Raw genomic sequence first — 24,446 nt, 5'->3', positions numbered from 1 at the left:
GGGCGCATACTTTGAATAAAATATTTGTTATCATTCTCTTGAAATAAATGTGTTTTTTTCTTGAAAAAATACCGGTTTCATATGTATACACCTGGTATTACCGTGAGTCCCCTTGTCTCTCACGCTTATAGGGTTCTTTTTTTTTCTTTATATCGCTTGTGTCGAATCCTTTTATCCTCAAAAGGCCTACGTAGTAGGTTTCGCTTTCGTTTGGTACCTTGATTGACTTGATCTCGTTTTAAAGTCCAACAGTAGTCAGCCATCATGTTAATATCCCAACATCCCTGATATCGCCTCTCCATCTCTTTTATATCCTGGGGGAAACGTTCGCCATGCTCTTCACTAAAGTCTCCCAGGTTGTCTGGAAACTTATTTATATGCAAATGAAGAAAATGTAGCTTCAAATTCATAAGGCAGCCTAGTTTACCAATGTTTGTTACCATTTCTGAAACCACATTTTGATAGTCTGGACTTTTCTTATCACCTAAAAAGTTTTTTACAAGATTGTTAAAACTAAGCCAGGCATCTTTTTCGGTGCCAGACATTTTTGTAATGAATTCTGGATCCTGCTACATTTTTCTTATCGGTGGTCCATCGAAGATCCCCTCTTTTAATTTTGCTTCGGAAAGTTGTGGAAATTTATCTTCGACATACGCATAGCAATCGCCATCCTTTTCAAGCGTTTTGACAAAATGTTTCATAAGACCCAGCTTTATATGAAGGGGTGGAATCAAAACTTCTTTTGGGTCAACTAGAAGATCTTCAATTATATTTTTTTGTCCCTGTTCAAACGATGTTCTTTTTGGCCATCTTTTTTTTGTAATGACGAACGCGATCTCGACTGTCCCATAAGCACAAGTAACAAGGTGTTTTTGTATACGCTGATTGCTATGCTAGAACGATTCTAAGAGTTTTGAGATCCCCGCAAATTTTCCACTTATAAGTTGAGTAATTTATTTTTTCCAGGACAAATTTTAAGTTACTGTAATGCTCTTTCAGTTCCATAGAATGTGCGATTGGAATTGGAGAGTAAACATTAGTATTATCCAATAACACTGCTTTTAGACTGCGCTTAGAAGAGTCAATGAATAGCCGCCAATTGCCCGGTCTATACAGTCCAGGTTTCATTTTTTCCATTATAATCCGTCAATGTTTTTACAATAGACTAATTTTCCATGATTATTTTCTTCAGAAGTAAAAAACTGTCTAAACTCTTTTTCCCTATTTCTGTAGAAACTTGATTTAACTCCTTTAGCTAATAAGTTCTTCTTTTTCAAAACGGAAGCAAGATACTCTGAAGCATCTTTAGGGAGACCGAGATATTGCTATAAATCATTCAATTCTGCAGGCGTAAATAGCTTAGGAACTTTATTCTTTTCATTGTCTGGTATGTATACTTCTGTATTAACATCGCTGCTTTCATCATCATCCTCGTCATTACCATAAACTGAAATGTCACTTTCATCACGATCAACATCGAAATCTTCACCAGTACTTTTATTTTCTTCTGCTTCAGTCGTCTGTCTGTTAAGTGACAAATTTTTTGAGTTTTTTGTATCATCGTTATTTTCGACAGATTTAGTGACGCTAGGTACATCAGGATATTCGATAGCACTTTTCTTTTTTCTATTGATTCCTGTCAGGTTTGTCATACAAAAATAGCATTCCTCTTTTCGAAGAGGTTTCCTCCATATCGTAGGTTCTTGAATCTTAAGGGTTTTCTTATTTCCTTCTCTGTCTTTCAATCGATTGAATGCCTTATAACAAGCACTGAAAATTTTGTGAGGAACCCAATTTTCACTTTGGTTTTGTACTTCCATACCAAAATAGCTTTTATAAATTGTTTTTATGTCATCGCTGATTACTCTTCGATTTTCTAAAACCTCAAATTTACCACATATGTAGCAAAATGCATCTGGATCACCCACACAATTATGCGCTACAGTGGAAGTAGATAAATTGGAATTGAAACAGCGCTTAGAAGACATGATCTGTTTTGATTTGGGAGTTTATAGTAATAGTATAAGTATAGTACAGTAAACTAGTGATTTAAAAACACAAAAAAAAGAAACTGATAATGGTTTTTAAAACTGTGCTGAAGTCACATTAAGAAGCACGCTTAAAGAGATTGTTACCACTATTCTCTTTACTAACGTGAAGTTCGAGCGCGATCTTTCATTTGTTTGTTTCACAGTCATTTGTTTTGACATGAAGTTCGAGCGGCATCTGTCATTTTTTTGTGCGCAGTTATTTGGACCCCGGATTCGGATTCAGCTACCCAAAAAACATATGTATAGATATGCTGGTTAAGTCCACCGGTCATGAAAAAAATTTTTTTTGTGCAAAAATATACACGAAATATCGCTGTTTCCTTCGACTTTGCATCTATTTTTGCGTTTTTCGAACAAATGTGAGCCAACTGGGTTATCTGAACCCCGTATTCAGAATCAGTGACCCCAAAAACATAAGGATATGCTGATTTAGACCACCGGACATGAAACATTTTTTTGTTACAAAAGTATACAATAAAAATCGCTGTATTCGCCGATTTTACGTCTATTTTTGCGATTACAGAAAAAGTATGAGTCAAATTGGTTATTTGGGCCTCAGATTCGAATTCAGCGACCCAAAAGACATATAAATATGTTTGTTAAGTCCACCGAGCGAGAAAATATATTTTTTTTTGCAAAAACATACCTGGAAAATCGCTGTTTTTGTCGATTTTACGTCTATTTTTTCGTTGTTCAGAGAAATACGAGCCAACTTACTTATTTGGACACCGGATTGGAATTCAGCGACCCCAATAACATATAGATATGCTAGTCTAGTCTGTCGGACAGACCACTTTTTTTTGTGTGCCGGTGATATCAACAAATACATTTTTCGTTTAGAATAAAGATTTTTTAGAATGAAAATGTAATTAATTGGTTGAAAAATAATCTCTTCTGTTAAAAATTAATTTTTTTGGTTGAGTATTCATCATCTTAATTGAAAATTCATCTCTTCGTTTGAAAAAGGACCTATTTTGTTTAAGATTCGCTTTTTCTTTCTTTAAAAATTAATTTTCCAAACTGAAAATGTAACTACATACTTCACTTGAAAAGTCCATTATTTTAGTTGCAAATTCATCTTTTTGGTTTAACATCAATTTTTCTAACTGATAATTTAACTTTCGTTTTTGGTAGAAATTAATCTTTTTGGTTGACAATTAATCTTTTTGCTTGAAAATACAATTGGTTAAGGATTCATTATTTTAGTTGAAAATTGATCTTTGTTTGAAAATGTAACTGTTTTCTTGAAAAATATTGTTTTTTTTTCCTGAAAATGTAACTAGTTAAATGAAAATGCGAACATTTTTGAGAATGTGACCAATTGAATATTCCATAATTTTAATTGAAAGTTCATCTCCTTGTTGAACATTAATTTTTTTAACTGAAAAATTAACTTCAATTTTTAGTTGACAATTAATCATTCTCGGTTGAAAAGTCATGTTTTTTGTTGAAAATTCGGCTTTTTTATAGAAATTAATCTTCTTGGTTGAAAATTCATCGTTTTGGTTAAAAAATCAACTATTCCAGTAAGAGATTGATAATTTTAGTTGCAAATTTATCAGTTTTGTTAAAAAATTTTTGTTATTGAAAATTCATTTCTTTGGTTAAAAATTAATTTATTTTGTTAAAATTCGTCTTGTCTAGTTAAAATTCCAATATTGGTTTAAAAATTCATCTATATTGTTGAAAATGCAATATTCTTTCTTGAAAAGTTAGAAATTTGAAGCAGTTTAAATTGAATTAAATATATTTTAGGTATGAGAAAAATTTATTTGAATTATTATTTTATGTAAAACAATTTAATTTGTCAGTGATTTGTTGAATTTTGATGCATAAATAACAATTGAAACCTTATTATTTTGTAAAAATTAGAATAAATTGAAGAGATACTTAGAAGTTTTGAAAAAATTCCAAATTAATTTATAACTTGAAACGATTTCAAATAATTAAACAAAATGTAGATTTTTGCAGATTTCGAACAAAAATAAGTACAAGCTTTTTAAGAAATATGAAAGGTCTCATGTGAATAAATAATATTTCTTAGGATTTCAGTGAAAATTGAAAATAATTTTTCATTTTGATCAATTAATTTCAACCGAACATTTAAAAATAAAAATAAAAAATTTAATAATTTAAAAAAAATAATAGGAAATTTTGAAAAAATTCTAAAAATAAATGTAAATTTTTGTAAGATTTCAAATAATTTAAAACAAAATGTGGATGCTTGAAGAATTTAAAATAAAATTTGAGTATTTTTATTATTAATAAAAAATTTATTATTATTTTTTTTTTATTTTCAAAAACTATTTTTAAGAGAATATTTTCAAAAAATGCAAACCAAGAACATATTTTGACGTATAAACAAGAAATTGACAATTGATTTGAAAATTAAAAAAAATTAAAATAATTTAAATTCTCATTTAAAAAGTGTTCAGGTAAAAAATGTTTTAATTCTTCATTTTTTAATTTTTCAGCTGCTAATTGCTCAAAATGATATAATTTTTTAAATTGGAAATTTATTGATTGAGAGCATTGGAAATGCACAATTTATGAAAGTTTAAAATATTGAAGTTAAATTGAATTTAATCTAAAAAATTTTAATTTAAAAGTTTTAATAGCTTCCATTTTACGCATGAAAATTATTGAGCGATGAAATAAAAATAAATAAATTGAACAGTTTTCAAACTTCAATCCAAGAAGTTTAAAATTCAAGAGTTCCACTTTCAGTTCTTTCATTTTTAGTTCAGTTCTCATTATATAGTTCAAATAAAAATGTCTAGCCTAAAGGGTTCGAATTTTTAAATTTCATTATCCGTAAAAATTCGTTGAAAACAGAGAATTTTTTTCTTTCATTCAAATAACCACCCTAGTTACTGGAATTATTTTTTTCCAGAACTCGAACTTGTCAAAACTCAGCTTCTTAAAAGAGACAAATTCAAATAACGCATCCTTCAATTCGAAGATTGCGAAAAGAATTTGGCGACCCGATCCAGATGATATCACAAAAAAATCCCATTCCCAAACTTTTAATTCCTCGCAGATGAGCACCACTAAAGATTCGATCCAAAAAGAAATGGATTCTCGAAGTGTATCGTCCAAAAGATCAAAGATTGATCCAAATATCGAACACAACGTTTTCCCAGATTTAATAGCTGAAAAAACTCAAGACACTTTGTCGTCCTTCAACACCGCAAAATTAAGTTTCTCTCTTGGAGTAAATAATTCTCAAAGATCGCAAATACACTCTTTCCAAAATAATGAAAAAGCACCAAGTGTTCGTCAATCTCAAGAAAAACAAGAAAGCAAAGACATTTTGAAAAAGAATCAGGAAAATGAAGTGATTTCTTCTCGGGGATATTCAATCTCAGACTTTGAGTCTCTTCTGGACGAAGACAGCGAAGATAATATTTCTGATCCTGATGAGACTTCTGAAGCTCCGACACTGAATCTAGAATTTGAACAGAGCGTTGTGACTATTTCGTCTGTGGATACCTTGGAAGCTACAGAAAGTGCTCGAAAAAAAGAAGACGAGATTTTTAATCAGATTGAGAATGCGAACGACGAAGGAATGTTCTTCCACAAATTGTTTAATAGTCCTCTCTCCGTAGCATTTTCAGATGAATTATGTTCCTGCAGCTATGAATCTACTCCGAACAAGTAATCGGTGATTATGATTTATTTTATTAACTATTTCTGTTTTGTTAATTTCTATTATTAAATTAGTTTTTAAATTATATTTAAATATTACAGTCATCACAGAGTGTCACTTCTTCACTTTTTGTCCCCTATTTTAGCAATTTGTCACCTTTTTTCAGTTGAAAAAGTACAATTTTATTCAAAATTACAACTTGCACACCAAACACAGTTTTTATTACACTTTCCTAATCGACGAATCTTGTACCAAATGATCGAATTTTCAAACAAAACAGATGAAACTTCAAACAGGAAGATTTGCATTTTCAAACATAATTTTAAATTTCAAAAGATGAATATTCTACAAGCCAGATTAATTTTGGAAACAAGGAAGATGAATTTTTAACTAAAAAATATGACTTTCCTAACAAATGAGGATTTTTACACCAAAAGGATTGATTTTCTATCCAAAATACAAGTGTTTAATAAATCAGTTGAAATTTTGATAAAAAAAGATTACTTTTTAAGAAAATAGTTGAATTTAGATTAATTTTAAAATAAAAATACAATTTTTTCAAATAAAAATAATTAGCTTTCAATCAAAAAGGGTCAATTTTTAACTAAAGAAGATAACTTTAAAAAAAAAAACAGTTAAATTTTCAACCAAATAGTAGAATGTTTAACCAAGAGATGAATTTTTAGCCAAAAGGTGATATTTTTTTAAGCAAATAGTTGAATTTTCCACCCAAAAAGACGATTTTTAAAGTAAAGGAGAATTTTCAATCCAAAAAGTATCAATAATCAACAAAAAAATATGACTTTTTAACAAAATAGTTGAATTCCGATTAATTCTGAAAAAGAAGTATAATACTTTTGTTTTGTTTTTGATAAAAAGAACTAACCATCAATCGAAATAGATTTTTCGAACAAAGAGGTTAATTTTAAACAAAGAAGTGGACTTTTTAAGAACCTAGTTCAATTTTCAATAAAATAAATAAACTTTCAAACAATTTGTAGAATTTCGAACTAAACACCAAAAATATCATAGTAGATTTTTCGATAAAAATTATTAACTTTCAAATATATAAGGTGAATTTTCAACAACAAAAAATTTTGGACCAAAACGATGACTTTTTCAAAAAACCCTTAAATTTTCACAAGAACTATGTTTTTTAAGTAAAAGAGATTATTTATTAAACAAAAATATAATAATAGACTTTTCAAATAAAAATTATTAATTTTCAATCAAAAAAGATGAATGTTCAACCTAAAAATATGAATTTTCAATTGAAAAGAATGAATTTACTGCCAAACAATATAATTTTTCGTCCAAAAACGATTATTTTTTAACAAAAGACTTTAATTTTCAATAAAATAGTTAAATCTTCATCTAAATAGCAGAATTTGTAACCAAAAAGTAGAATTTTTAACAAAAAAATATTAATAAAAATTTCCACTCCCTGGTTAAAAGTTGAACCAATTTTTTTTTATTTCATTTTTTTTTCGTTGAAGATTCATAATTTTAGTTGAAAGTTCCTTTTTTGGTTAAAAAATTTTATTAAAAATTCGTTTTATTGCAAATAAGTTTTTAAAAAGTACAAATTCAAATATTTTGTTAAAAAAGTCAACTGACTAATTGTAAATTAACTTTTTTGTTATTTCATGTTCTTGTTTTTAAAATTAAATTGTTTGATAGAGAATTAGGACTTTGGATTGAAAATTCAACAAATTGGTATAAATTTAAACTGTTTTGTAGAAAATTCTTTTTTGTTTTTATTGAGAATCCATTATCAACGCAAATTGATCTACTCTATTTTTGGTTGAAAATTCAACATTTTGGTTAAAAAATTGTGTTTTATTGCTAGAAAATCAACTTTTTTTTGTCAAAATCTAGTCATGTTGAAAATATATACTGTTTGGTAAAATCTAAACTGTTTTTGTTTTTTATTAAAGTTTTGTAGTGGAAATATCAACTTTAGCACTTTTGATAAACATTAATCTTTTTTGTTGAAAATTGAACAATTTGCTTAACATTATTTTTCATTCTTGACTGCAAATTTTTTCTTAGTAGAAAATTCACTTTTTTGTCAAAAATTTAACTTTTATTGTTTAAAAATGCAGACTATTCATCTCTTTTGTTTGAAAAATCAACAATTTGGTAACGGATTTAACTATGTTGTAAACAATTGAAGGGTTTGCAAAAAAATAGTTTTTACTTTTTTTAATTGAAAATTAATTCTCAGTGGAAATGTAAATACTCCATTTTCAGGATGGCCGTTTTAATAAAAGAAAAAAACTTCTGAGCATCTCTCGGTTTACAAAAAATTACAACTTGTTTGTCTTATTTAACATTTGTTTATCACCTATTTTAGAAAAAATGTCACCTATATTCACTTTTTTAACGACAATGGGTGCTGTGATGACTGATATTATTATAAGTGGAGAAGTTTATTAGCGATAAGAATATTGTTAACTTATAAATATGAATAAATATAAATAACTTATAAATCAGAAGAAAATGCTAGAAAATTAGACTGCCTTCTGTAGTAGATAAAAATATTTTTATTTTAACACTGGACATTCGACTTAGAAGTTAAAATTCGAATTTAAATACTTTCTTAAATACTTTCAAGGGCGGATCCAGAAGTTTTCGGAGGGGGTTTTGTTCTGAATTTTCTTTAACTAAATTATTTTAAAAGTGGTACAAAGAGCTCCCCCAATTATTTAAAAGAACTTTTCAAATTGAAAATAATATTGCGATAAATTTAACTTCATTTATATTTTCAAATTGTAGTTTTCACATTAATAAAAAATCTAAAATAACGTTCATACTTGGTGCAACGATTTTTCTCTGCTGTCTTACTTAGGGTACAATTTTTAGTTAATAATTAATCTTTTTAGGTTGACAATTCAACTTGTTGGTTGAAAATTGAACTACTTTATTCAAAGTTAATTTTTTTTGAAGATTCATTGCTTTGTTTACAAATTTCAGTATTTTGTAGACAAATTTTGTGTTTTAATTAATTTTTTTCCTCGAAATGTAAATTTTCCATTCTTTAGTTGAAAATGTATCTTTATTTGTTAAAAATTCGTCTTTTCGGATGGAAAATTGATCATTTTAGTTTGCAAATTCATGTCTTCAGTTGAAAATCTTCTTCATTTCTTGAAAATTTAACTCTGTTTGAAAACTTAACTATTTTGTTAAAAATGCAACTGTTCTTGGTTGATGTTTAATATCTTTCGTTTAAAAATTCGACCATTTGATTACAAATTCTTAATTGCAGGGTTAGAAATACAATAATTTGGTTAACCTTTTTTTTTTTTTTGAAAGCTTATATTTTCGAGTTAAAAATTGAACTGTTTTGTAGAAAATTCGTCTTTTTCTTTTGCAAATTCTACAATTTGGTAGAAAATTCGACTATTTGATCGAAAAATTATATTTTTATTTGGGAAACTTGACGGTTTTTCAACAAATTATATTTTTAAGAAATTGAAAATTAATATTTTTCAATGGGAATGTAATGATTCTATTCTTTGTTAAAAAGATTATTTTTGGTTGAAAATTCGCCTTTGTAGAAAATGATCTTCTTCGGTGAAAATTCAACTATTTGTTTGAATATTTATAAATTTTCCTCAAAATTTATTTTTTGGTAGAAACTTAATTTTGTAGTGAAAAATGGAAATGTTTGGTTGAAAATTTATCTTTTCTTGTTAAATTCAATTGCGTTTTATTTAAAATTAAAATCGTTTTTATTTAAAATATCAAATATTATATTTTCATCTTTTTGGTAGAAACTTGAACTTGTTTTTTGAAACTAACCTTTTCGGGGTAAAAATTAAAATTTGTATCTAAAAAATGTTTAAAATGGTGAAAAATTAACTTTTCTTAAAAATTTACCCATTCCATTTTTCTTTAAAAGTTAATCTTTTTAGTTTAAAAATTGAACTATCTGGTTGGAAATGTATGTAATTTGCTAAAAATATATCTATTTTTTTTGTAGAAAATGAATTTTCTTAGTTAAAAAGTCAACTATTAGGTTACCAATTATGAATTGTGTTGAAAATTTCTATTTTGGTAGAAAATCAATTTTTTGAGAAAAATGCTGCTTTGGTTGAAAATTAAACTGTTTTGATTTAGAATACAACTTTTTTTAATTCGTATTTTTTGGTTAGATTAAATTGTGTTTTATTAAAAATAAAAATCTTTTTTATTTGAAATATCAGCTATTATATTTTGTATTGAAAACTAATATATTCAAGTAGAAAATTCAACTCCTTGCTTGAAAGTTTAATGTATTTCTTAAAAATTAATTGTTTTGGTTGCGAATTCACAATTTTTAGTAGAAAATTAATCTCTTTGGTTGAAAAATGAACTGCTTTCTTGAAACTTCCCTTTTTTGGGGTAGAAATTTATTTATTAACTGAGAATTTAACTACTTGGTTTAAATTTAACTTTTTTCTGGAAATTTCATATTGTTTTGTTGAAAGTTCAACTTTTCGTAGAAAAAGACTTTTTTTATTATAAATTAATTTCCTTTTAATGTAAATTTAAATGTTCTATTTTTGATTAAAAATTGATTTTTTTAGTAGAATACTAATCTTTTTATGTGAAACATCAACTATTTGGTTAAAAATGTATGTATTTTGTTCACATTTTTGTTATTAAAAATTTATTTTATAACATAAAATTCTACTATTTGATTAAAAATTAAATTTTGTATTGAAAATTTATACTTTCAGATTGACAAGAGTTTGGTAGAAAATTCAACTGTTTTGCAGAAGATTCGTTTTTTTTTAAGTATTGAAAACTAACTTTTTTAAATAAAAATTTAACTATTTCATTTTTGTTTAAAAATTAATGTTTTTAGTTAAAAAATTTAACTATTTGACTAAAAATTGGTCTTTTTTGGTGAAAAAATTACTCTTCTTTGTTGAAAATTCAACTATTTGCTTATAAAAGTATATATTTTGTTTTAAAAAAATAATCTTGGTTAAAAATGCAACCATCTGGTTGAAAATATACGTATTTTGTTGAGAATTCTTATTTTTTATTAGACGATAAATCTTCTTGGTTGAAAATTATATATATTTGATTGAAAATGTAACTATATAGTTGAAAATTCAACTGTTTTGTAGATAGCTATTTTTTTTAGCTTAACAGTTACACTATTTGGTTCAAAATATATAGTTTGTTGAGAAATCGTCTTGTATCTAGTATAAAATTAATCTTTTTTGTTGAAAATTCTACATTTTTCATAAAATTTATTTTCTGCTTTGACTGAAGAATCTTTCTTTGTTGAGAATTCAAGTATTTTGTTGAAACCTCGTCTTTTTTATTAAATTTCCCTGTTTTTTATTTGAAATGAGAATCTTCCCTTGGTTAAAATATCATTTTAGGGTAAAAAATAAATAAAAAAAGGTCTAATAATTAGGGGGTTCAAATTTGTCAAGGAAATTAAGAATCCTTAAATAATATATTCTCTCTGGATCCGCCTTTGAATACTATCGATAGTTTTGATAGTTGATTTCATTCTTATTTGGCACGGCAACGCCTCCATAGGCAAAAATAGCCTAGAAGGTGAAAAATCATGTACATTAAGGCCATTAAGACAAGATCAGGCCAAAAATTATTTTCGTTAAAATCGTAATGTTCGAGGACATCAGATCCATTCGTGATACATGGCAAGTCAGGATTTGTCGCTACACAAGCTGTAGAAAAAAATAATTATTAAATTTTACATCCCCTAAAAGTACTCGCGATGAATTAATTGAAATAATTATTTCATTTTTTCCAACACTAACATATATTCTGTATATTTCTCCACTGAACGATCGAAAGAGCCTCTGTAGAATGTAAAAGCCAAGAGATATATTTCAACCATCGAATATAAATTGGGAGCGAACTGAAAATAGAATTAAAGTTTTTTTATTTAATTTTTTTTATAGAAGACAAGTAGTAATTTAATTATGAAAATAAAGCGTTAAAATACTCAAGTTTCGCAAAGAGTCCCATTGTCACCATTAAGACATAATCGAAGGGGACAAGATACGCCATAGCAACAGGAACGTTTTCAAAAGCTGCCGAGAAAAAGCATCCTATAAAAAATATATATTTGAATTTTTAATAAGTCCCTAGACAAATATATCGGGATCATTGGGAAGTAAAGGAAAAAAACGTAATAAATCTTTTTTTTTAATTGAGATCATTATTGTTTAGGTATTTTTCGAATATTATCAATTTTATTATCAAAATTAATCTGAGAAAATAAATTTCGTCTCGGTTTTAACGTGTATCTATAAAATAAGACGAATTTTTAGAAAAAAATTAAAAGTGTGTTCAAAATCAAAAAATGGGCAGTCTCCCCTTTTCCCCTCTTTTTATATTTTTTCACTTAAATTTGGACTGAATTAATAGAAACCAATAAGAAAATACAACTATTTTTCGTTGAAAGTTTATTCAGTTGGTTGAAAAGTTTATTATTATGTTTTTGGTTGAGCAATGGACATTCATCTCTTTTGGTTAAAAATTTAATTATTTGTTTGAAAATGTAATTATTTTGTTGAAAATTCAACAGTTTTGTTCATCTCTTTTGTTGAAAACTACTATGTTGTTGTAAAATAATTTCTTCAAATTTTAACTTGAAAATGAAACAATATGGTAGAAATTCTTGTACTTTCTTGAGAAAATTATTTGTTTTGCTTGGACATTCATCTCTTTTGATAGAAACTACTTTTTTTTGTTGAAAATGCAACTTTTTAATTTAATAATAATCTTTTTTGGGTTGAAAATTAATTATCTTACTGAAAATTCAACTATTTGAGTTAAGAATTCATCATATAATTTAAAAAATTATCTCTTTAGTCGAAAATGTAAATTCTTTTAGAAAATTCGACAGTTTTGTATAAAATTAGTCTTTTTGGCTTGAAAATTTAACAATTTGGTTGAAATTTTCTTTATTTTGTGACTGAAAAATATTTTTTCTTTAAAACCTCAACTGTTTTTTTCAGCTTTATTTAATGATTAATTTTTTTAAATTGAAAATTCAACTATTTTGTTCAAAATCCATCTTTTTTGTTTAAAAGTTCATCTATATTGGTAGAAATTTTGTTTTTAGATTAAGAATGCAACTTTTTGGTTTTCTATAAATTTAAATCAGTAAAATTTTTGACTAATATCAATTTGTGACTGAATTCTAGCTATAAATCAGCTTCTTTTTAATCATAAATCCGTAAAATTGACTAATTTATCGGTGGAATTAATTGCTTTCCACCTAGAATTCAGTCACTGATTGAAATTGTATGAAGTTTAACTGATTAAAATCTACAGATTTAGAAATGAATGGGTTTTTGTTAAGGATTCAGTCATTTTCTTACAAATTCGTCTTTTTGAATGAGTTTAATTTTTTTCTGATTTAAAATAAAAATAATTTTTTGGTGTAATATTAACCATTACATTTTTTGTTGAGAATGCAGATTCTTTGTTTGAAAAATCGACTATTACATTAAAAGTAGAACTATTTAGTTAAAAATTCATTTTCTTGTTGATAGAGTCATAACTTTAGTTGAAAATTGATCACTTTGGTGGAAAATGCAACTATTTTCTTAAATTTTTTAAAGTAATTTTTTGACTCAAAATGTAACTATTTTAGTTAAGAATTTATCATATATTTTAAAATTTTTAGTATTTGAACATTTATGTTAAAAATTCACATTTTCGGGTAGAAAATTCTACTTTTTAAAATAAAATTAGTCTTTTTATCATGAAAATGTAACAATTTGGTTTACATTTTTGTTTTCGCTTGACAGAAAATTCACTTTTGGTTGAACATTAACCTATTTTCTTTAATAATCGTCTTTTTTATTTAAAAATTTATCTCTTCAGGAAGAAAATTAATCGTTTTTGGTTTAGATTGAAACTGTTTAGTTCTCTCTGAATTTCAATCAGTTAAATTTTTTACTAATTATAATTATTGACTGAATTCTTGCTATGGTTCTGTTATTTTTACTGATTGATCTTTTTAAGTTTAAAATTCAATCTTTTTGTCTATAAATTTGAGACGTAAGAAATTTTTACTAATGTCAATTACTGATTAAAGTTTAGTAAAGTTTACTAATTCAATAATGATAATAATTGGTACATAGCTAGAATTTAGCCATTGATTGAAATTGGGAAAAATTTCAACTGATTCAAATCTAAATATTTGGAAATTAATCAACTTTAGTTGATGATTCAGCTATTTTCTTGAAAATTAGTCTTTTATGGTTGAATTTTACTTTTTTGATTAAAAAAAAATATTTTCCTTAAATATCAACTATTACAGTTTTCGCTGAGAATGCGCCTTTTTGGTTGAAACATCAAACTGCTTAGCTAAAACATGAACTACTTTGTTAAAAATTCTTTTTTTTATGAAGGTTCATCATTTTGGTGGAAAATTCATCTTTTTTGGTAAAAAATAGTATTATTGCTTGAAAATGGCTCGCGCCCTCTTCAAATTTTATTTTATATCACCTTAAATATTGAGAAACTAACACAAGTAGATTTATTACGTTTTTTCGCTTAATTCTCAATACTCAATAAAATTTTTTTAATACCGCAGGCTGTTGAAACATTCATGGTAAAAATTAAAATTATCAGCGTAAGACCAAATGCTTCTGCTGTGTCTCTAAGACCCGCTAACCAATAAACAACTACGCCAAATATTATTGGTTCGATAATTAGGCCTGGAATCTGATAAAAATTTTAATCAAATTCTATTTCCTGAAGGAGTTTAGGATTAAATTATTATTTTTTAAATATATTTTACTTACCAATGAGAGCACTTTAGAAGTATAATACACATAAGCAGGATACATTCCTGCTCGGTATTCCCTTAGAAAAAGGGGCAATTCTTGAGGAATTAATGCCAAAGTAGAATACATTGGGAAAAAAGTATTTTCAGCGACAAGAATAAAAATTACTCCCTGAACTGCTTGGATACCTAATTGATCTAAATTAATTGTCCCTACGAAACAAAGACCTGCCACAGTTGCCACGCTCTGAAATGCAATTTAAAATTAATTTAAAATAAATAAATACATAATAATTAATAAATAATTATTATTATATTAAAGATTAATTAAGAATTGCAGTATATTTACCATTTTTTGTACCATCCTAAGAAGTTGAACTGATGGATCTCGTAAAACCTGCATAAATCCTCGATGCGTTAACCAAAACATTCTTGTCCAACAATTAGGCTGCTTACTAAAAAAGTGTCTCATTTAAAAAAAAATTAAATAATAAATTTCGAAATAAAAAAATAATCTCGTACTTACAAGCCACCGATCTCATCAGATTCTGCGCTTTGCTAAAATCAGTGAATTTAGTCTAATCTAATTTCTTCAAAACATAATTACAATAAATAATTAAATAATAATAATTAAGTAAAATAATGAATTAAAATAAATAAGGATTTTATATAGTAATAATTTTAATTTACGGAAACAGTCCCTCCGACGTGAAGTTCAAGTTGAATAGTGACGTCGATTTCTTTAGAAGCATCGCTAGAGAGAAAGGCATCGCAAATTCTTTGTGCTGCCCTTCGACTACTGTCTTCCTGTTTTGGGGCAATTGCCAGAGTTGCTACCAAAAAATCAGCAGGGTTGTAAGAAACCGGACACTCGTAACCGAGGCTAAAAGAATTATTTTTATTTTCAGTTTGAATACACAAAAATATCCTAGAATAAACGAAGATATTAAATTTTAATTTTCTAAATTTTATCTTGAAATTTGCATATTTTAATTTGAAAGTTTTTATTCTGATCATAAAAGATTCTATTCTAAAAATGTTACAAAAATAATATAACGGTCTTTGCATATTAGCAGTCAGAGAAAAAGAAAAGTTGATCAGGTTAAAATTAGGGAATTTCGAAAAAGAAAGTTGTACGAGCATACTGACTGTTTCATTAAAGTTGGATTATTTTGTTGAAAATTCGTTTTCTTCTGTTAAAAATAAATTTTTTTACCAAAAACTTAACTTTTTCCATTTTCATTTGATTTTTTTCGTTTGAAAATTTAACTATCTGGTTAAAAATTCAACTAGCATGTTGAAAATTCAAATTTTCTGTTATAATTCAATTCTTTGAAAAAAAATGCCATTGTTCTTGGTTTAAGCTTGATAGTTTTTGTTTGAAAATTCGACTATTGGTTAAAAATTCAACTATTTTGATGAATTTTATTCATTTTCTTGAATATTTAACTTTTTTGTTAAAAAATTCCTCTTTTTGGGCGAATTTGTCTGTTTTTAATTAAAATTAAATATATTTATGGTTGAAATACCTGATATTACACTGTTTATTAAAAATTAATGTTTAAGGGCATGTGGCACAGCTAAATACCTATATTGCCGACCTTAAATGCGATCTCTTTGATTAAAAATTTAACTATTTTGTTGAATATTCGTTTTTTTATATATCAACTATCACGCTATTTATTAAAAAATTATCTTAAAACGATTTTATTTTGCAGGTTCATCTCTTTGATTGAAAATTTTATATTTATATAATATTTTTTTAACTGAAAATGTAACTTTTCAATTTCTTGTTGAAATTTGATCCTGTTTAGTTGAAAATTCGTATTTTTGTCATAAAACTAATCTTCTTAGTTTAAAACTTCCTCTTTTGCTTTAAAATGGAACTGTTTCGTGGGAAATTCATCAAATTAATCTTAAGGCTTAAAGGCTCGAGAATTTAGAAAAACTTCTCTTCCTTTCTTGACTGGAATATATTTTTTTTCTTCAAAATTCGTCTTTGGTTGGAAAATTAGATTATTCTGTTAAAAGTTCGTTTTCTTTTGTTAAAAATAAATTTTTCCTCTTTTTATCTTTTTTGGTTTAAAATTCACATTTTTCTTTTAAAATACATGTATTTTGTGGAAAAATTCTTATTTTTTCGTAGAAAATTAATCGCTTAATCTTTTTAGTTACAAAAATCATCTCTTTTGGTAGAAAGTTCATATTTTTGATTGAAATATTAACTATTACATTTTTTGTTAAAAATTCATCTTTGTAGATTGAAAATTCAGCTATCTGGTTGAAAATTAAACTATTTTTTTGGAAATTCAATTATTCTGTTAAAAATTCAACTCTATGGTGGGGAATTCAATTGTCTTAAATCGTTAATTCAATAGTTATTTTGGGAAATTTTAAATCAACAATCATACTTTTCGAATTTGAAATTAATTTTTTATTCTTGTAGCTCAAAATAAAGTTTAGACCCTTCCGAATTAAATTGAAATTTCAAGGTTTTAAATTGAAATTCCTGATTTTTCGCGTGCCCAGACACTTCGTTTAGAAATTACTATATTCAGCACGATTCGGATCATAAAGTATTTAATTAATAATGCTTCAAAATTGAAAAACGAAATTTGGAATTATTTGAATTAACTGACAATAATTCAAAAGTTCGACGTTATGTACCTCTCGAGAATAAACTAAAATAAATGAATTGAATTTAAAAATTTCGGTAAATTACCAATCAAATCTCTTACTTTGCGAAAAACTGAATGGCTTGTTCACTCGATCCAGCGAAAGCGATTCTCCCATCAGCAACCAAAATTATTTTGTGAAAAAGATTAAAAATCGCTGAACTGGGCTGATGAATTGTGCAAAGAACAGTTCGTCCCCGATTAGCAATAGAAGTTAATTGTGAGATTAAAAAACTAGCTGAATGTGCGTCAAGACCAGTTGTTGGTTCATCCAAAAATAAAATTCTCGGATCGGTTAAAAGCTGCTTAAAAAATGTAAAAAATTTCCTTAGTTATAATTATGTACCTAATTTTAATATCGTAAATTTTTTACTTTTGAGACTTTAAATTAAAAATTGACAATTTGTCAATTGATCAAAAAGAAAAAAATCAAGGACTATAAATTCCTAATTAATATTATAAAAATGGCATGAATCATTTTTACCTCGGTGGCAAAAGCAAGTCTTTTTCGTTCTCCCCCTGATAAAACTTTATCACCACCATTTCCAATTCGAACATTGTGTCTCGCAGCAAGACCCACTTCACGTAAAAGAGCTTCTATTCGCTGTCTAATCTCCCAAGTTACCATTCTCCTATCCAATTTCATTCGAGCCTAGAAAAATTAATTGATAAACAATAAAATTAAATCGGATAAAAAAATGTCTGATAAATTTTTTTCCCATTTTGTGATAACTATTTTCGAAAAAATATTACCATGAACCAAAGATGTTCTAATACTGTCATTGTTCCAATGAAAACGTCTTCCTGATGCATAAATCCACTATGGTGTCTCATGTAAGACAAATCGACTTCCCTTCCATTTGCTCTGATTCCCCCATGGACGATGACACCAGCTGTTTTATTATTAATAAAATATTCAATAAGAATTGTTGCTTTTTTATTTTAAACAAAATTAATTTTTTTTTGCTTACGAGGAGTTCGAAAAGCCAACGCTGTCATTAAAGAACTTTTTCCCGATCCACTATTAAATAATATTAATAATTAATTATTATACTTTCATCGCTTTTAATTAAAAGGAATTTTAATAAAAATGTATTCACTGTTTGATATTTCAAATTGACATCACAACTTAAACAGACTATTTTTAAATTAAAAATGAATAACTCTCTAGATTATTTTAATAAAACGTAAAAGTAAATAAATACAATTCTAAGTATTGAAATTAATAGTAAATAATAATTGCCTTCCTCCGAGAATTGCCGTGAGGTCTCCAGGTTTTAATGCACCCCTCACTGGAACAAATTTGACCTTCGTAAGGATAATTTTTTTAATTTTTTATCACAGAAACTCACATATTCCTACCATTATTGATCAGTTGTTTGCAAATCGATCGATTTCTATCCATTGCGTAGACACTGACATTTTGCCAGGTAAGGGTCACACCTCTTATACCGGATTCACCCCTAAAGTCCGTAGAAGATTTTTGAAACATCGAAAACAACCTCCTACAGTGGGCCGCGTTATATTTTTGGAAACTTAGTTTTTTAGAATTATTTTTATTATATTTTGTGTAATATTTCTCCCATTTAAAAAGGGAAAATATCCCGTATACCGGCTAGGATCGCCGGTTGCCATACGCCTGTTCTGCCTCCGAGAAACCTTAGCACTGCGAGAATATTTTTAGAGAGTGAAAGACGACAGGTAACTTTGCAGAACAAAATTCAGGGCCGTCGAAAATCATATATCATTTTTATCATTATTAGTAATTCAAAATTTGGTATTATTTTTATAGATTTTAAACTACGTGAGAACAGTCAGTTTTGTTGTTAAAAAAACAACCATTTTTTTAAATTGAAAAAAGTTTAATTGAAGAGTATATATTTTTCTGGACTTACCTTCTAGTCTTTTGAGTCCATTTGCTACCATTGTATTTACAAAGTTAGTTTTTTATAAATATCTAAAAAAAATGCTTGTTTTAATATGAAATTTAAATTATATTTGATTTTTATTTTTCAATTCTTTCTGTATTTAAAAAAGCTCGAATACTGAAATTATTACATCTGGGGAAAAACTCTAAATATCACAGTGTTGAAGATTCCTTCTTTGTGTTAGAAAATTTATCTTTTGTATTTATATTTTATTTTTTTTTTGGTTGCAAATTTATTTTTTTAAATCGACATTAAAACTATTCAAATTAAAAATTGAACTATTTTGTTGAAATTTCGTTTTCTTATTCAAAATTTATATTCTGTTAATCGGTTTTTTATTTTTCTTTTTGAAAAGTCAACGATTTTAGTTAAAAATTCATCACTCTATTTGAGAATTCATCTTTTTGGTTACAAAATTTATCTATTTAATTGAAAATTAATTTTTTTCAGCTGAAAATGCAACTGTTTGATTTTAAAAAATTTACTTTTCTAACCAAAATCTGTTTTTTTTTTGTTAAAAATTAATTTTCAACCACAGAGATGAATTAACACCTAAAATGATGGAATATTTTATCATTTTAGTTAAAATTTTATCTCTTTACTTCAAAATTAATTTTTTAAACTAAAAATTTTAATATTTCCTTCTTGGTTGAAAATGTATTTTTTGTTTGGTAAAAATGCAACTATTTTGATGAAAATTCATGTATTTCGTTGAAAATTCGTATTTTTTAGTAGAAAAGGAATCTTCTCGGTTAAAAATTTAAATTGCTGTTTAAAAATTCAACTATTCTAGTTAAAGATTTATCATTTCAATCGAAAATTTATCTTTTTCGTTTAAAATTCAACTATTCCAGTTGAAGATTCATCATTTTAGATAAAGTTCCTCACTTTGGTGTAAACTTGAACTATTTTTTCGAAATTTCGCTTTTCTTTGGTTCAAACAATTTTTTATTGATACTGTAAATTGAACTATTCGATTTTTCGTAGGAAATTTATATTTTTTGGTTGAAATTTAAAGTATTTAATTAAAAATTCATCAATTCTATTAAAAAATACAATAATTTGACTTGAAATTTTAGGAATTCGAAGCATTTTAAAATGAATTTAATATAATATCCACATTAATTTTCCTTAAAAGAATATATGTCCCTACTTTTGTGGCAAATTTGCTAAATTCCTCTGTTTTTACAAGGTGTCTACACACCAGGATAATATCTTTCCTTCCAAAAATAGTTATGATAAATATTAACTGAATCTTAAGTATGTTACGATAAAAACTTGTTTTAATTCTTATTCATGTGCATGGCCTTTAGGAAAAACTTCAAAAAATTAATAATTATATGTTTAGTATTATTTATTTATTTAATTATTCAGCTGCAAATCTTTCAAATGTGAATCTTATGTTCGTGATTCTGAGTCTATGATTTTTTTACTTTATACTGAGATTGATCAAGATTTATGAAAAAACCCCTAGAAACTCGAACAATTAAAAAATTACTAATCCTTTAATAATTTTACTTTCACAAATGAAAAAAAGCAGTTATTTAATTTTACATAATTAAACGAATTGAACTATTTTTACACATTTTGATATTTAAAAGTAGGGGAGACCTCTCTACTATAGAAAATGAACCAACAGTAGACAACTGTTCTCTAAACTTTTAAATGAATTAAAATAAGAATACATGATTTTAGGTGTATTTGTGCTATTCATAAATGTACACTTACTTCGATTCGATTGTTTAAAAAAATGCGAAATACTTAAATGGCTCCGTGTTATGAAATTAGCGATTTATTTTTTATGCAATATTGCATTGATAAAGGTATTTCTGTTTACCTTTTGAAGAAGGGGTACCAACTACACATTACGCCAAGCCTCGAACGAATAGGGTTTCGGTTTTCTATTACATGCCATAATCTTCTCGAGTCTCGCATACATATCGGAAAAACCATTTTTCTATCGACGCCCTGTGGTCAATCCAGATTTCAATTCTGTATTGACCTTCCAATGGAGAATAATGCAAAACAAAACAAAAACTCGAAAGAGTTCCATTCTTAAATTCTGAATTAAAAATTAGAGTGAACCTTAGAGTGAGTGCTGGTTTTGGGGCTGACCTTGGACATAATTCCCTTGACAAAGGTCCACTCCGAATGTAATCATTCACGTGTGAGTGAGCACCCCCCCCCATGCTCCTCTCACCCACCCCAACTGCGCCGCGTCCATTCTCAGAATAACAAACTTTGGGGGCCCTATCTCTAGGAATCACTGTATGTTTTTAAAGCAAGTTTTCAACAAAAAAATTAATTTTATTCATACATTTTTAAAAGTGAATATTTCTAAACTACAAAATTGTTAAAGTTGATGAAATTTTAATGGTAAATCTTCGAAATTGTAGAACCTTAAATACAAAATCTTTAAATTTAAAGAGCTTTTAATTTGTTTAATTTAAAATTAAAACATTTGTACTTTTTATGATTTACGTTCGAAATTTCTTCAATTTGGAAGATTCAGAATAAAAAATTTGACTTTTGATCTTCAAAATCATCCAAGTTTAAGAATTTCCATTTACATTTCTTCAAAATTGAATAGTTTTTATGTAATTCTTCAAAATTTTGAAAATTTATAATTAGATATTCTCTAGTTTGGATGCTTTACATTCCAAATTTCTCCAATTTGGAAGATTCAGAATTGAAAATTTAACTTTTGATCTTCAAAACCATCAAAATTTTAGAATTTTCATTTATACTTCATCAAAAATGATAATTTTTCAATTCAACTTTAATTAATCTTCTTTATTAATTCTTTTCATCTTGAAAATGCTAAAGTTTTTAATTTTGACAATTTACAGTTAAAAATTCTTTAATTTGGATGCTTTAGATTCGAGATTTCTCCAATTTGGAAGATTCAGAAATGAAAATTTGTCTTTTGATCTTCAAAATCATCAAAATTTTAGATTTTTCATTTTTTAATTCCACTTTAATCAATCTTCTTTATTAATTCTTTTCATCTTCAAAATACAAGAGTTTTTAATTTTGACAATTTACAATTGAAAACTCTCTAATTTAGATGAATTTACATTCGAAATTTATCTGATTTGGAAGATTTAGAATTGAAAACTTGATTTTTGATTTTATAAACCATCCAAATTTAAGAGTTTTTATTTACACATCTTTAAAATTAATGAGTTTTTAATTGTAAATTTTTAAAGTTGAATTTCAAATCGCAAATCGTTAAAATTCAAGAATTTTCCATCATAAACTTTCAAAATTCGGCTATTATAAAAACATGTTCCAAATTACATACCTTTAACATATAAATCTAGAGAATTGAATAATTTTAAATTCTATATTTTTGAATTTCAAGAATTTTAAATTCTAAATTTCAAAGTTTCAGAACTTTTGATTTTTAATCTTTTCAATTTTAAGAGTTTTTGATTTTGAACATTTACGATTAAAAATTATAAAATTTGTAAATCTTAAAATTAGATTTTGAAAAATCACAATGTAAAATTATGCAAGTTTGTAGTTTTACAATCAAAAATTCTATAATTTTGATAATTTGCCTTCGAAATTTCTTTAATTTGGAAGATTAAGAATTTAAAACTTCACTTTTGATCTTTAAAATCATAAAACCATCTTTAAAATTGAACATTTATTAATTGTAACTTGGAAAAATGGTAGAATTTTGAATCGTAAATCAGTAAAAGGTGATAATTTACTATTAAAAATTATGCAAGTTATAAGTTAAAGAATTAAAAATTCTGTAATTTTGATGCTTTACATTAGAAATTTTTTGAATTTGGAAAATATAGAATTGAAAACTTAACTTTTGATTTCCAAAGTCATCAAAATTTAAGAATTTCTATTTATAAATTTTCAAAATAGAACAAGTTTTAAGTATGAATTTTCAAAATTGAACTATATTTACATAATATTAAAAACTACATCATTTTGAATTATATGCATAAAGAATTGAATGATCTTAAATTGCAAATCTTGAAAAATTTCAAATATTTTTTATTTGCTTCTAATTCCTCCTGGAATAAAATCTTATATTTAAATAAAAGTTACAAATCACTGAAATTGGATCAAAATAAAAATAAAATTAGAATTGTATGAAAGCCGATGAAGAAATTTAAATATTTATTTTAATTTATCATTATTAATTATATTTTATATTACATTAAATAGAAGCGTATATTTTAATTTCAGAAATTGGTCTTCAAAATAAGAAACGTCTGATAATTAATTCTCAAATAATTATAATTTATTTTCTTCATTAAATTTTCTCCATTATTTTCGGGGTGCTTTGGGACTGTTTACCTTCAATTTATTCACACGGTTTCAATAACAACCGGTTTACAATGACACCGACGTCTTTGCGGTTAAATACCGGACAGGAAACTGCCGTAGAAAATATGCCCCTTTTTAATTAATCTAGTCTGCTTGCGGTAGACCTCTCTCGAGAATTATTTGAGATTATTATTCAAATACACAGAGTTTAAATAAAAATTCATATTTATATCAATAACAAGTGATGAAAATATTACATTTTTTTAAACTCAACAAAAGCTTAAAACTTATAATTATAGATTAGGGACTTGAAAATAAATCAGAGTTTTTTTTGTAACAAAGTAGTTTATTTTATCCTCAAAATGTATATAATTTTTTGGATAATTCATGAGATTTCTTGTAAAAAATCGATACTACATGCATTAAAAATACTTGTACATCCATACTCAATAATATATATTATAGTCTTCTTTTTCTATAATTCTATAAATACATATAAAATATTTTCGCAGATGAATACAATTTTTCTTAAGTTTCTACAGTCAATGCTTTTAATTTGAAGATTTTAAAGCATTAATGGAAACAAATTGGCTAAATATTTCATATTTTAGAATTAATATTAAAAAATTGCCTCTTTTCTTATCAAATTATTTTCTATTAGTTTTAAACTTAATATTAAACTTTAAAAAATCAAAAAGTAAACATTTCTGTTCTCATCGGTCGAATCTTGAATATTTTCACCACCTCTGATGCATATTTATATATTTATTTTGACCGATAAGTTTTTGAAAGTAAAGCCAGAAATGCTAGAAATCGGAAAGCAATTATGAGACAAATCAAACAGGTGATGTCCATCAAAAAGTCCTCCTAAAATCATAAATAAAAATTCAACTTGTTAATATGATATTTTCAGTAATAGGATATTTATAATCTATAAATAAAGTTTTTCAATATTATTTACATAAAAACCTCAAGAGTGTAATGTTTCAACAAATTTGAAAAAATTGAGATGAAGACAAGGTTTTACAAAGTATCAGAAAGAGATTTGATTGATTTTTATATTTATTTCATATATTA

The 24,446-nt window shown here is 26.1% G+C and overlaps 2 protein-coding genes across 2 annotated transcripts in view; one reads left to right on the top strand and one right to left on the bottom strand.

Moving 5' to 3' along the window:
• LOC117175433 overlaps nt 1-5,712 on the top strand; it is a 57,365-nt gene extending 51,653 nt beyond the window's left edge. Inside the window, exon 20 of the mRNA XM_033365140.1 lies at nt 4,945-5,712. Coding sequence (XP_033221031.1) covers nt 4,945-5,712 — 768 coding nt within the window. The remainder of the gene's footprint in view (nt 1-4,944) is intronic.
• Nucleotides 5,713-11,028: 5,316 nt separating this feature from the next.
• Nucleotides 11,029-24,446, bottom strand: part of LOC117175432 (ABC transporter G family member 3-like) — a 27,279-nt gene continuing 13,861 nt past the window's right edge. The window contains exons 12-26 of the mRNA XM_033365139.1: nt 24,141-24,236; nt 18,511-18,763; nt 18,392-18,440; nt 18,120-18,169; nt 17,902-18,041; nt 17,633-17,800; nt 17,212-17,453; nt 15,164-15,356; nt 15,000-15,031; nt 14,823-14,928; nt 14,493-14,720; nt 14,277-14,412; nt 11,675-11,780; nt 11,487-11,587; nt 11,029-11,393 (exon numbers count right to left, since the gene is read on the bottom strand). Of these exons, the coding sequence (XP_033221030.1) occupies nt 11,218-11,393; nt 11,487-11,587; nt 11,675-11,780; nt 14,277-14,412; nt 14,493-14,720; nt 14,823-14,928; nt 15,000-15,031; nt 15,164-15,356; nt 17,212-17,453; nt 17,633-17,800; nt 17,902-18,041; nt 18,120-18,169; nt 18,392-18,440; nt 18,511-18,763; nt 24,141-24,236 (2,076 nt within the window). The 3' untranslated portion in view covers nt 11,029-11,217. The remainder of the gene's footprint in view (nt 11,394-11,486; nt 11,588-11,674; nt 11,781-14,276; nt 14,413-14,492; nt 14,721-14,822; nt 14,929-14,999; nt 15,032-15,163; nt 15,357-17,211; nt 17,454-17,632; nt 17,801-17,901; nt 18,042-18,119; nt 18,170-18,391; nt 18,441-18,510; nt 18,764-24,140; nt 24,237-24,446) is intronic.

The sequence above is a fragment of the Belonocnema kinseyi genome, chromosome 6 (assembly GCF_010883055.1).
Source record: "Belonocnema kinseyi isolate 2016_QV_RU_SX_M_011 chromosome 6, B_treatae_v1, whole genome shotgun sequence".
Classification (NCBI taxonomy): domain Eukaryota; kingdom Metazoa; phylum Arthropoda; class Insecta; order Hymenoptera; family Cynipidae; genus Belonocnema; species Belonocnema kinseyi.
The sequence above is the reverse complement of the archived record's forward strand: the minus strand, read 5'-3'. Positions and strand labels throughout refer to the sequence as shown.